Raw genomic sequence first — 13,992 nt, 5'->3', positions numbered from 1 at the left:
TGGAAGCATGTTTCAGTAAACCCCCTTCTTCATGGCCACTGGCATGGTTCCTGCTCTTACCCTGGTGCCTACATGATTTCAACCCTCCAGGCTGGCTATAGCCTATCATCAATCCAATTTTCCTCAAGTAAAATTTCCATCACGTTACTCTGTGCAGAAAAAAATTTAAAACAAGGAGCCAGAGTCCAGGCTGGCTGTACCTTGCCATCAATCCAATTCTCCTCAAGTAAAACTTCCATCACAATACTCTGTGCAGACAAAATTTTAAAACAAGGAGCTAGAGTCCAGGCTGCCTGTATCCTGCCGTCAATCCAATTTTCCTCAAGTAAAACTTCTATCATGTTACTCTGTGCAGCAAAAATTTTAAAACAAGGAGCCAGAGTCCTCATGGCCGGCCTCACTCTGCTCACTCCTACCTTCTCCTTACTCCTCTGTGCACTGATCTTTCACTCCAGGACCCTCGTCATCCTGGGAATCTGCCTGTAGAGTCCTGCATTCAGGTTTCTGCACCTGCTACTTTTTGCCTCTGTGATTCCAAATCATCTTCTGAGTTCCTACTCCAGTTCTTGTGACCATTACTGCAATTACAACCCAGATGACAAGGTCTGCACTTCATCGTTCACTAATGAGAACAGACAAAAAACTGGAAGTGATCTGAGTAACCACCTAACCCAACCCTGCCCTGTGCATCCAGCCTTTTCAGGCCCAGCCCCCACGCAGCTGTCAGTACAAGCACTGGGACAACCCAAGTGTGAATCCCAGAAGGCCTAAAAGCTGGACAGTGAGTGGACAGTACACTTGGGAGACAGGCCTTCATGTCACCTGGCCTTGGCAGACATGTTCAAGTATGGGCTTGAGTTGCTCTGGGTTCTGAGACACTGAGCTGGTGAGGGGACAAGGACAGAATCAGAGTCTCCAGAATGGTCAGAAATGGCCAGGAGGGCATGAAAACCCTCTGAGAATAGGGGGCAGGGAAGAATCTTCACCCCACAGCAGCATTACTAGCAGGGGAACACCCCTGAGGGGGACCCTGGCACCAGGACATTGGCACCTTTGTCTGGGGCTCATCATTTGAGCCCCTGCTTTGTTCTGTCATCCTCTGCCATTACAGCAATCACACATCTCCATGTAAAATATGCTGGCTTCTTTCTACCACTCACATCACTGTCATGCTGTGTCAACTGTGCCCTGGACCCAGGTCTCCCAGGAGCCCAGTGCCCCTTGCCCTATCCCACTGTTACATCCACTTGACCTCCTCCCCTGAACTCTAAGACCCCATAGGCAAGCGCCTTTATTTTTAACTCTTCATAGTGACCAGAAAAGCAATGGCCACACAGCAGGTGCCAAGTGCACTTCTGTGGTGAATAAATGAGTGAAGGCTGATGGCTCATACAAGAATCCCTTAGTAATATTTACACCGCTAACTAACCGATCTAACACTACCATGGTCACACATTTAGATGTAACACCTCCCTTCATCCTCATGGCACCATGAGGACAGGTTCTATGAATAGTCCCATTGCAGAGCAGAGGAAACCAAGACCTGGAAAGGTCAAGGGAGATGCTCAAAGTCAGGGTCAGCAAGTGGTAGAGAGCCAGAAAGGATTCTCTTACGTCCTGAAGGAAGCACAGGGATACTCTCGCTCATCCTTCAAGGCATTTCAGGATAAGGAAAGGCCAGGTGGGGTCAGTATAGATGGGTGGTCAGTGCATGACTCACAAAGAAGTTATGAGACAAAAAAGAAGAAAATCAGAGAACAAGGAAAGCGCCATTCCAGCCACAGCGTTTCCTCTCCCCGCCGGTGTCTTCATTCCACCCACACAGATTCTTCACACTGCCCTTCACCGTAGCACCCACAAAGCCCTGCAGTGTGCTCCACTGGCAGCCCCTGTGGGCTCTCTCTCGCTGACCCCCCTCCCATGAGCTACTGTCACACACGACGGCCGCATCCCCCCAAGCTCTGAGCCCAGGTCAAAGCCAGCCACCACCTGAGGCCCAGCGCAGCTCTGCTTCCTCTGTGACTTGGGCCACTCCAGCCTCTCCCGTCATGAAGCCCCCTCGTGCCCTCCTACGCGCACACTGTGAGCGCCGACGCTTTTGCACACATTAGTCCTGGCTACCTCCTGCCCCAAGAGAAAGCCACAAACACAGGGCCCACATGCAGGAAGTACTCAATAAATATCTGAACATGCTCAGATGCCCCATCTTTTGCTGTTGGTATCTTGCTTTCAAGACCTTAGTGTATTTAATCATGTACACAGTGTAGGTGTTTGGGGATCCTCGTGACCTACCTGTCTCCACACAGCCAGAATAACGGCCTCATGTTTTCCTGCTCCATCGTTCAGCTCCTCTCTTGACAGAGGAAAGCAGCTCCTCGTGCCTGTGGCCCATGCTGGACCCATTTACCAGCCTGTCATGAACTCCCCCTTCCTTTGCCAGGTGTGCCAGAGCTACGGCAGCACCCTGACCTGAGCTTTCAGAACTCCCCAGCTCCTCACCTGTGGGTGGAGACAGTCTTACCTGGAGAGACCCTGCAGTCCTGCGGTTCCACGTACTCCCCAAAGCAGTCTATCTGGGCTGGGGTCACATGCCTCCACTCCTCCTCAGGGAAGGCCAGAGCCATATCTTTAAATGGCCCCAACCCCTGCAACAACAGGACATTGCTATGAATAAAGAAAGAATCCCAGGCCGAAGGCAGTGGCTCATGTCTATAATCCCAGCATTTTGGGAGGCTAAAGCAGGGAGGATTGCTTGAGGCCAGAAGTTCAAGACCAGCCTGGGCAGCAGGACAAAACCCCATCTCTACAAAAAACATAAAAATTAGCCAGGACTGGTGGTGCACACCTATGGCCCCAGCTACTGAGAAGGCTTAGGTAGGAGGATCACTCCTGCCTGGGAGTTCAAGGCTGCAGTAAGCCAGGATTGCGCCACTGCACTCTAGCCTAAGTGACAGAGCAAGACCCTGTCTCAAAAAATAAAAAACTAATTTTTTTTTTTTTTTTTGAGACGGAGTTTCACTCTTGTTACCCAGGCTGGAGTGCAATGGCACGATCTCGGCTCACCGCAACCTCCGCCTCCTGGGTTCAGGCAATTCTCCTGCCTCAGGCTCCTGAGTAGCTGGGATTACAGGCACGCGCCACCATGCCCAGCTAAGTTTTTGTATTTTTAGTAGAGACAGGGTTTCACCATGTTGACCAGGATGGTCTCGATCTCCTGACCTCGTGATCTACCCGCCTCAGCCTCCCAAAGTGCTGGGATTACAGGCTTGAGCCACCGCACCCCGCTCTTAAAAAACTAATCTTAAAGGCTAAGAGCCTAAAAGCAGAAGTGAACACAGGAAATCAAAGGAGGAAGAGCAGAGCCTGAAGATGCCCTGAGGGCGGAACCAGCTTCCTCCCAACAGTCTAATGGGAGCAGTCCACTTGTTTGAGCCACTGCAGTTTTGAGCCTCTGCAGCTGGGGTTCAGCTTGCCCCACAACCAAGGCACCCCATTTCCACTCTGCAGTAGCCTCCACTCACACCTCCTGCTTGACAGAGCCTGGCAGCCGCTATTTGCCTTCTCATCAAGAGCAAAGTTCACATTTGGGCAAGCCCTGTCTTAAGAACACGGCTGCAAAAAAAATAAAAAATAAAAAATAAAAATAAAATCATGCCTGTAATCCAAGCACTTTGGAGGTCAAGGCGGGCAGATCACCTGAGGTCGGGAGTTCAAGACCAGAGCCTGACCAATGTGGTGAAATCCCGACTAAAAAAAAAAAAAAAAAAAAAAAAAAAAAAAAAAAAAAGAGAACAAGGCTGCAATAAAGTAAATGCATCCGTAATTTCCCACTCACTACACTATGAAGAACCACTACAGTACGAGGGAGGGTCCAATCAAATTGAAAGGCACTGATATCATTCCTCATCCCCTCAAAAGCACGTCCCTGGAGAACAGAAATGGGAAATGATGCCTGCATTCAGCCTTGCCCAAATACAGCTTGAGCAGGGCCAGATGTGACCTCCTTTTTTCTGCCAAACACCACCTTTTCTTCTTCAAGGAACTCTTTTAGACTCGCCTCCTTCAGCCGGGGGCAGTGGCTCAAGCCTGTAATCCCAGCACTTTGGGAGGCCGAGGCAGGTGGATCACGAGGTCGAGAGATCGAGACCATCCTGGTCAACATGGTGAAATCCCACCTCTACTAAAAATACAAAAAAAATCAGCTGGGCACGGTGGCGTGTGCCTGTAATCCCAGCTACTCAGGAGGCTGAGGCAGGAGAATTGCCTGAACCCAGGAGGCGGAGGTTGTGGTGAGCCGAGATTGCGCCATTGCACTCCAGCCTGGGTAACAAGAGCGAAACTCCATCTCAAAAAAAAAAAAAGACTCGCCTCCTTGAGGAAAGTGCCCCACTGGAAAGCCCCCACCTCCCTGACAGCGCTCAGCACCCTGTGGAAGAGACGGCACCCCATTTATGCTTCAGTTATCCCATTTGTGGCAGGTGCGTAATGTTAACGAGGTCCAGCTCCCAGTGTGGCCTGTGTGGCCACAGAAACCACCCTGCTCAATGCTCCTGGAAGCCCCAACCTTGAGTCAGCCACATTCCTGCTGAGGTTAGGGGACAGGGGAGTTTCCAAAACGGAAAAAGCAGCAGCAGAAGTAACCATAAAGGGCACCACAAAGAGTTATCTTAGGGCCAACCAGCATGGTCCAGATAGTCCTAGGGGGTTTCTATCCGTAACAGTTGTAAGAGTCCATCTGTGGCTCAGGGTCCAGACATTAAGGTTCAAGGCAAATTAACAACTGGGGATGGTGGCTCAGTGAGGGAAACCACACCATCAGGTCCATGGACTAGGAGGGGAAAATGACTCAACTTGGGGGCAGGGAGGGCGCATTGCTGTGCAGAGAAACCTTGGGGAAGGTGAACCTCAATCAAAGCAACATCACGATTTCCAGAAAGGAAGAGTCAGAGCTCACCTGCGATCCAGCAGTAAAGAATCCAGCTGCCATCTCTTGGTCCCTGGGATTCATTGTGGGGAGGCCAGGACCTGGCTGCAGAACAGGCAGCGCTGAGCAGAGACAAAAAACATAAGAAAGATGAGAAGGATCAGCGCTGTCATGCTGTCAGCTCGTTCAAAGGTGTCCCCCACCCGATGTACACAATCTCAGGAACCAGGAGACTCTAGACAGAATCACTTTTCACTTTAGTGCCACGCTTTCCCACACACAGGGGCCTGGGTGTCTCCTGCCCTGTTCTCAGCTGGGGCCTGGGTGTCTCCTGCCCTGTTCTCAGCTGGGGCCTGGGTGTCTCCTGTCCTGTTCTGAGCTGGCAAGATTGTCCCGGCCCTGTCCCTTCAGGATGACCCATGCTCCCTAGTCACACTCTGGGAATAAGCCCCTTTGAGATTCAGTAAAAAAAAACAAAGCCACGTATTACTTTGAGGGATATGATTTGTCTAACCACTGAAAAAGTTTTCCTGCATGTCAGCCGAATATTTCCTGGTGGTTTCTAGAAGGGATCTTAGGAAAAGAAGAGAGAAATAATAAGACAGCATGATCCCAGATAGCACCTCCAGAAACCAGAGTGTGAAGGGAGAAGAAACAATTTCACTTCATCTATTTCCTGAGGTCCAGGAAGTAGCCAAGAAAATTCATAATTACATCCTATGGGTAACTTTGTTTCTCCACTGCTGGGCTTCTGAAGGGGGTCGACTGCACAGCACAGTTTTCTGTGCCCTGACATCCTCACTGTCTGCAACTTACTCACCTTGCTCCTGGAACACCCGCGTCTCATCTCCAGGGTCCTGACTGAGATGCTCCTCAGTACCTGGGTCCGGACCTTGAACGCCTTCCCCAGGGGGCATCCCCCACTCGGGCTTGACCTCCACTGGCCCCAGGTGGATGCCCGGCTCCCAAGCGCCTCTGCAAAGTGCTGTTTCCTCCTGCTCTCCCTGCCCGTGGCATGGAACCTAAAAACAGTTCCCAACACCAATTAGAATGAGGCCTGGCCAAGGCTGTTATGAAGAAAGTTGAACTAAAACCTAAAAAGAGAACCAAGAGAAAAGAACCATTCCAGCTTCAGCGGAGAGAAAGGAAAAATCGGCGGAGCTCTTCCCCAGGACATCAGTGGGGGAGTGAAAAGGAAGCTAAACTCCCTGCATCAGGCCCTGAGCAACTTTAATCTGTCCATGCCATTTGACAAGGGTTCCTTCTACCCACCATCAAATTTCACCATGAATAACATCATCCAGCCCAAATATCATCCTGTGGAGGATTGTAGCACAATATATTCACTCCTTGAAAAAAAAAAAAATTCCTAATGAAGAAGGTGAAAATAAAAAATGCAAAGCCTAAAAGAAAAAAAAATGCAAAGCCTAGACCCTGCATGCAGTGAATTGGCTAGTGAGAAACAGTTGCTCTAAAGAGAGCCAGGAAGCCTGGGCAACATGGCAAGACCCTATCTCTACCAAAAATAGAAAAATTAGCCAGCCATGGTGGTACACGCCTGTGGTCTCAGCTACTCAGGAAGCTGAGGTGGGAGAATCAATTGAGCCGGGAGCTGGAGGCTGCAGTGAGCTAGGATTGTGCCACTCCACTCTAGCCTGGACTGTCAGCTGACCCTGTCACAAAAATAATAAATAAAAAGAGCAAGGGAAATCAGGACTCTCACACTGACGAGTACTCACAAAACAAGGCCTTTCAGGTCTACTTTTAAGCTCCTGAGTTGGGAGCAGGAAAAAATTCTCTTAGGATTCTGAAGACAGGAAGTCAGGGTGATGAGAGTGTGCATGGGAGGCTGCGCTACAGAACGACTGGGGCTTATGAACAGGACGTATCATCAGTCCTACTCTCCTTCTCAGTCATCCAGCAGGTGGCTATGCCACAGAGTGACAGAAATATGGCTGGAACCTCAAGGAAGCATGCATGGCGCCAAGTCACTTGGTGTCATTAGAACAGCACCAGAGAACTGTTACAGGAGCCTTAAGAGCCAACGTCCCAGACACAGAAACAGCACTGCTACAGACTTTTCAGGAAAAATATTCTCCAGGTGGGATTCTCTGCCTTCCCAGAGGCATCTCTGTCCAAAGTTGGGTCGGGTCTATGAGGGACCCCAAAAACAATCACGACTGCCTTCTTTGTGCCTGATGCCCACAAGGGAAATATGGCCAGGCCTCTGCCTTAATGACCAAACAGAGGCTTCAGGCCCGTCGGTACCACAGCATCTCCCCTGTAAATGGCTTTTCTTGCTGAAAACTCCACTGCTTTCCAAAAAGGACCTCAGGGAGTCTGAGAGCAGAGGAGGGAGGTTCCACACCTTGTCCACTCCTACTGCTTCCTCAAATCTTTTGATTCTTTAACACTCCCAGCCCACACCAACAGCACCAGACCTGGATCCCCTCCTCACCTACCGCCTTGGCCTCCAGCGTTCTTTCTGTCAGGTCCTCCACCATGGCAGCCAAGGCCTTGCCACTCTCTGGGCCATGCTCCCGAATCCAGGCGTAGAACTCTCGGGGCAGGATGGTGAGGAACTGCTCCAGAACCAGCAGTTCCAGGATCTGCTCCTTGGTGTGCAGCTCAGGCCTCAGCCACCCACGACAGAGTTCTTGGAGCTCCCTAAGAGCTTCCTGGGGTCCAGCCGCCTCCTGGTAGCGGAACTGCCGAAACCTCAGCCGAAAAGTCTCTGGACTAGGGTCTTCCCTTCCTCTGCCCCATGGCAACTCTTTCTCCAGTTTCACCACAGGAACACCCAATTGCTGCTGAGGAGCTTCCGCCATCTCTGGATGCTCTTTAAGCATCTTCACACTCCCTCGCAGGAGACTGAGAATGACATCAATGACCCTTTTGAGAACATGAGACACGTGAAAGGTCAGTCCGTCACAGTTCTGTCTCTACATCAATGAATATTCCAATGGAGAACATAGTAATTACCTTTTACAAGGCATTTTCAAAAGACTGAACACAGATCCCAAAATTCAGGTCAATTCAATATAGTAATCATTTGCTAAGCACCTATTAGGTACAAAGACTAAACAGAAATGTCTAAGATTTTGCTTACAGCATAGGATCTCACTGCACTACAATCAGAGAATAATATATAATGGGTTATAATTGCGTTAGTCACAGGGGCCTACTCTTCCAAGACTAAAGGAAACATACATGCAACACACAAATACACACATATACACACACATACACACACACCAGGCAGGCAGAAACAACAAACAGAATACATAACAAGACACACAAGGAGCTTGCCTTCTTGAAACTCATATACTGGTACAGCAGACAGAAAAAGTCAAATGTAAGCAACTTCTTTAAAAATTGCAAGTGGGGACAAGTTCTAGAAAGCAAATAAGTGCAGCGTTCTATTAACAAGGGACAACTGACTTGAAGAAGACTTTTCTAAAGACATGATACTGGGCTGACTCAAGGATGAGAATAAGTCAGTCGTTCCAAGAGCATTCCAGGCAAAAGCCCTGAGGCTAAGAAACTACTCTGGGTGTCCAAGAACTAGCCACATTTCATTGTGGCTTCAGCAGAGTGAGTGAGGGGCAGAGCTGCACCAGAAGAGGTGGCAGAGGCAGGCAGAAACCAGATCACCCAGAGCCTGCGCCACAGAAAGGACTATGAGCTTTATTCTTTTTTTTTTTTTTTTTTTTTTTTGAGACGGAGTCTCTCTCTGTCACCAGGGAGGAGTGCAGTGGGGCAATCTCAGCTCACTGCAACCTATGCCTCCCAAATTTAAGTGATTCTCCTGCCACAGCCTCCTAAGTAGCTTGGGACTACAGGCACATACCACCACACCCAGTTAATTTTTGTAGTTTTAGTAAAGATGGGGTTTCACCATGTTGGCCATGATGGTCTCAATCTCTTGACCTCATGATCCATCTGCCTCGGCCTCCCAAAGTGCTGGGATTACAAGTGTGAGCCACCGCACCCAGCCATGAGCTTTATTCTTATTTCTTACTTTAGCAGGGAACCACATGTTTTATGAAAGTCATTCTGCCTGTGTGTCAACAGGGAATAGATAGGTGGCAGGATCGACATGGCACTTACAGAGATTCGAGGAGATGATAGGGGCTTAGATCAGGGTGGTGGTAAAGAGTCAGACAAAATCAAGACGTATTTTGGACATTAAAAACAACAAACTTGCTGATGGCTTAGATGTGATGCTGTAATCAACCTAAAAAAGATAATGGAGCAGGCTGGGCGCGGTGGCTCAAGCCTGTAATCCCAGCACTTTGGGAGGCCGAGGCGGGTGGATCACGAGGTCGAGAGATCGAGACCATCCTGGTCAACATGGTGAAACCCCGCCTCTACTAAAAATACAAAAAAATTAGCTGGGCATGGTGGCACGTGCCTGTAATCCCAGCTACTCAGGAGGCTGAGGCAGGAGAATTGCCTGAACCCGGGAGGCGGAGGTTGCAGTGAGCCGAGATCGCGCCATTGCACTCCAGCCTGGGTAACAAGAGCGAAACTCCGTCTCAAAAAAAAAAAAAAAAAAAAAAAGATAATGGAGCAAGATATATACCATTATTATAAATGACCAAAAGATTTCTAATTTGTACAGGTTTTACTATCTAAAAAGCATGTGAACACGTATTTTATTTACTACTTAATTATGTAGGGTGAGCACTATTCCTCCTACTTTTCAGAAGGAAAAAAAAGAGACTAGCTGATAACTGCCTCCCAAAATACATGGTACAGATTTTTTAAAATATGAGAAGCCAAAGAGAGAGAAAATTAATCTAAGTCCAAGTATTCAAGGAAAAGAAGAGGCTTGAAGTAGACTGGAGGATGAGTCCTATTTACCTCCAAGAGGATTAGCGGGGAGACCTAGGCTGGGAAAACAGACTTGGAAGTCCAAAGCAGTTAGGGAAGGGGGATACTGCTTGTCAAAAAACCTGACTGGAGCAGAGAACGGGCAACTGGCAGGAGGCACGCCCCAAGCTTCTGCTAAATACTCTATTGGGTGTCTGTATATATATCTACCCCCACTTAAACCAATTATATCTTTTCAGTCTATTCACTGACTCCGCAACACTGAGATTTCCTTTTCATGACTTTCTAGCTATTGCAGTGGTTCACTCCACCAGTGTATTTAACGCACTATGGTGCAAATACTTAATCCATATGTCTCCCTCTAACAGATTCCCTAGAGGCAAGAAAGATCCTCATTCAGCTTTTATCTCTGCCATTTGACAAACAGAAAGTGTCCCACTGCTATTCTTTATCTCCTCCACCCACTGGTACTTTTCTGTTTTATTTTTGAGACAGGGTCTCGTTCTGTCATCCCAGCTGGAGTGCAGCGATGAGATCACGGCTCACTGCAGCCTTTGCCTCCTGGGCTCAAGCAATTCTCCCCACTCAGCCTCCCGAGTAGCTGGGACTACTGGCGAGTGCCACCATGACCAGCTAATTTTTTATTTTTGTAGAGATAGGGTCTCCCTATGTTGCCCAGGCTGCAGTGTAGTGGCATGAATGTAAGTCACTGCAGCCTTGAACTCCTGGGCTCAGGTGATCCTCCTGCCTCAGCCTCTCAAGTAGCTGGGACCACAGGTGCGTGCCACCATGCCCGGCTACTTTCCTATATTTGTAGAGACAGGGTCTCGCTATGTTGACCAGGCTGGCCCATGGCTATTCTTTAAATAAGTGTTATCCATTATTACTTTCACTTTTCAAGGAGCTGCTTTGGTTCAAGATCTCCTCGGGTTCGTGACCAGCCCTGCACTAAGCCAAGCCTGGCCGAGCGGGACCAGCCTCGCTCATACCTAAGCCCACAGCGCTGTGGCCCCTCCAGTCCACCCCGCAGTGCCTCAGGGCCGCGGAAGGCAGCTCCCGAGAGACTTGCCGCCCGCAGGTGGGGCTGGGCGGAGAGAGACGCGCTCTAAAGCCGCCCCGCCGCCGCCGAGCCCCGCAGCAAAGCCCTGCAGCACTAAAGCCCAGCCCGCTCCCGTTTATCGCCTCGCCCGCACCCCCTCTTTGGCCCCAACCCAGCTCTCACCCGCCAGAGACGCCAGTTCCCTCCGCGGACCGGAAGTGAGCTCCGAACGCTGTCAGACAGGTGCGTAAGACAAGACCCGCTTCCGTGTCCTCTCTAGGACGCTCGGAGGTCTCGGAGGATGAGCCTCGGTGGTCGCTAATCCCAGCCCGCGGTCCCTCCGCGGACCGGAAGTGAGCTCCGAACGCTGTCAGACAGGTGCGTAAGACAAGACCCGCTTCCGTGTCCTCTCTAGGACGCTCGGAGGTCTCGGAGGATGAGCCTCGGTGGTCGCTAATCCCAGCCCGGGTCAGGCGAGCCAAGCAAGGGGCCTCCTTCCCCAAGACTGACTGCCCAGCTCGAGGCGCTCCGTCGGGTGGTCCCTTTGCACCTGCTTTCCCTTCCGTGGAAAGGACTCGGTGCATCGCCAGATCCGCAACCGGACACTGCACCTGCTCCAAGGGGCTTTAGAGTCCAGTCGGTCAATGCGTGGTTATTGCGGCCCTAGGGCCTTCCTTGCGTGAGGCGTAGGGGCCGAGGAGATGGAGGGCGCACTAGGTCTTATGGGCTCACCTAAGAGACGCCTGACTCCCCTGGGTAGTGTGCGCGCGCGCGGCGCGTGTGTGTGTCGTCAGGGACGGCTTCCTGGAGGAGCCGGCATCGGAGCTGTTTTTTTGGGTTTTTTTTTTTTTTTTTTTTTTTTTTTTGAGACGGAGTTTCGCTCTGGTTACCCAGGCTGGAGTGCAATGGCGCGATCTCGGCTCACCGCAACCGCCTCCTGGGTTCAGGCAATCCTCCTGCCTCAGCCTCCTGAGTAGCTGGGATTACAGGCACGCGCCACCATGCCCAGCTCATTTTTTGTATTTTTAGTAGAGAAGGGGTTTCACCATGTTGACCAGGATGGTCTCGATATCTTGACCTCGTGATCCACCCGCCTCGGCCTCCCAAAGTGCTGGGATTACAGGCTTGAGCCACTGCGCCCGGCCTCAGAGCTGTTTTTTTGGTGGGGTTTTTGTTGTTGTTGTTTTTTGAGAGAGAGGAGGTCTCGTTCTGCCTCCCAGGCTGTAGTGCAGTAGTGAGATCATAGCTCACTACAACCTCGAACCCCTGGGTTGAAGCGATCCTCCCACCTCAGTCTTCTGGGTAGCTGGAACTTTTTTTTCCATGTTTTGCAGAGAGCGAGGGTCTCTTTATGTTGTCCAGGCTGGCCTCCAACTTCTGGGCTCAAGCGATCTTCCGGTCTTGGCCTCCCAACGTGCTGGGATTACAGGCGTGAGCTACCGCGCCCAGCCTGAAGGCAGTGGATCCCAACTGGGTGGCCCAGTGTTACTCAGGAAATAGGAAACCCTCTTATCTTACTCTTCTCCAGCACTCTGCAAAGTCCCTGGTACAGTATTTGCTAAAATACATATAATATACACACACACATATATATGTATGTATGTATTTTTTTTGTGTATATATATATATATATATATATATATATATATATATACACACACACACACACACAAAATAAATGAATTCCTTCTGGAATATAACATAAGGTAGGTGTTAGATCATCTCACTGTATCCTCTATGTCTTTGTCCCACTTTCGTATTTTTCTTGTCTGCCCATATTTGACTTGGGTTCATGACTTCAGCGTTTTTTTTTTATAACCTACTTTTCAGTTGTTTCTAATATGCTACAAAATCCATACTTTTTTAAAGAGACAGGGTCTTGCTGTGTCACCCAGGCTGCAGTACAGTGGTACAATCATAGCTCACTACAGCCTCCAACTTCTGGGCTCAAGCAGTCCTCCCACCTCAGCTTCCCAAATAGCTGGGACTACAGGCAGGAGCCACCACACCCAGCTAATTTTTTAAAAATGTTTCCTAGGGACAGGGTCTCACTACATTGCCCAGGCTGGTCTTAAACTCCTGGCCTCAGGCAATCCTCCCCACTGGACTGCCCATATTTTTGTTTTAATTAATATACTTTTCATTTATAGAGTTTCTATTTGATTTTTTCCAAATATTCTAGATAGATCTTTTTTAAAAAGAATTTTACGATATAGTTAAGCTTTCTTTATACATAGTAAATATAGTTGAGCCTGATAATTCTGAGATCTGAAGTCCCCTCAGATCTGTTTCTGTTATCTGGTATTTCCACTGTTTTTGATGGTGCCATTTCCACCAGCAGTGCCTGACAGCATCCATTTCCCATATCTCATCAGCTCTACTGTTATCCAGCTTTAATCTTTGTCAGTTGACAGGTGAAGTAAATGTTACCTCATTTTGCCGGGCGCGGTGGCTCAAGCCTGTAATCCCAGCACTTTGGGAGGCCGAGGCGGATGCATCACGAGGTCAAGAGATCCAGACCATCCTGATCAACATGGTGAAACCCCGTCTCTACTAAAATACAAAAAATTAGCTGGGCATGGTGGCACGTGCCTGTAATCCCAGCTACTCAGGAGGCTGAGGCAGGAGAATTGCCTGAACCCAGGAGGCGGAGGTTGCGGTGAGCCGAGATCGCGCCATTGCACTCCAGCCTGGGTAACCAGAGCGAAACTCCGTCTCAAAAAAAAAAAAAAAAAAAAAAGTTACCTCATTTTTTAATTTGCATGTTCTTCACAATGAGTGATGTCAGGCATTATTCCTACTTTCATTAACTTCTTGCCTTCCCTTTTCTGTGAACTGGCTTTTCTTTGTGTTTCTATTAAGCTGTTTATCTCTTGTTGATTTATGAGTTCTGGGGACATTATATAATGTCCCTAAAGCATTAAATAATGTCCCCAGGACATTATGTCCCCAGAACATTAAATAGTGTCTCCAGAACATTAACTGGGGGAATTCCTCAAACATATCTTCCTCGAGCATACCATGGTACCTTGTTTTCTTGTGTTTCTGTTTTTCTTTGACTGTAGACTGCTCATTTACCTTGGAAACATTTTTGTGAAACTTCTTTGAGTTCCAGGATAAAGTGAATTGATCTAGAGAGGGTGATTTTTTTTTTCTTCCATGTAAATTTTTTTCTTGCCAGCATCACCAGTCC

At 49.0% G+C, this 13,992-nt stretch overlaps 1 protein-coding gene across 4 annotated transcripts in view; it reads right to left on the bottom strand.

Annotated features, from left to right (window-relative positions):
• The window catches only part of ZSCAN25 (zinc finger and SCAN domain containing 25), a 174,442-nt gene extending 162,841 nt beyond the window's left edge, over window positions 1-11,601 (bottom strand). Inside the window, exons 1-5 of one of the 4 annotated variants that reach the window (XM_010344753.3) lie at window positions 10,983-11,601; window positions 7,387-7,795; window positions 5,745-5,946; window positions 4,955-5,046; window positions 2,522-2,645 (exon numbers count right to left, since the gene is read on the bottom strand). In XM_010344753.3, the coding sequence (XP_010343055.2) occupies window positions 2,522-2,645; window positions 4,955-5,046; window positions 5,745-5,946; window positions 7,387-7,795; window positions 10,983-11,383 (1,228 nt within the window). In that variant the 5' untranslated portion in view covers window positions 11,384-11,601. Of the gene's footprint in view, window positions 1-2,521; window positions 2,646-4,954; window positions 5,047-5,744; window positions 5,947-7,382; window positions 7,817-10,982 lie in introns of those variants that run through there. The other 3 variants (XM_010344752.2, XM_039460310.2, XM_039460309.2) reach the window with 3 other exon arrangements.
• Between the last annotated feature and the right edge of the window lie 2,391 nt (window positions 11,602-13,992).

The sequence above is a fragment of the Saimiri boliviensis genome, chromosome 20 (genome assembly GCF_048565385.1).
Source record: "Saimiri boliviensis isolate mSaiBol1 chromosome 20, mSaiBol1.pri, whole genome shotgun sequence".
In the NCBI taxonomy this organism is placed as follows: domain Eukaryota; kingdom Metazoa; phylum Chordata; class Mammalia; order Primates; family Cebidae; genus Saimiri; species Saimiri boliviensis.
The sequence above is the reverse complement of the archived record's forward strand: the minus strand, read 5'-3'. Positions and strand labels throughout refer to the sequence as shown.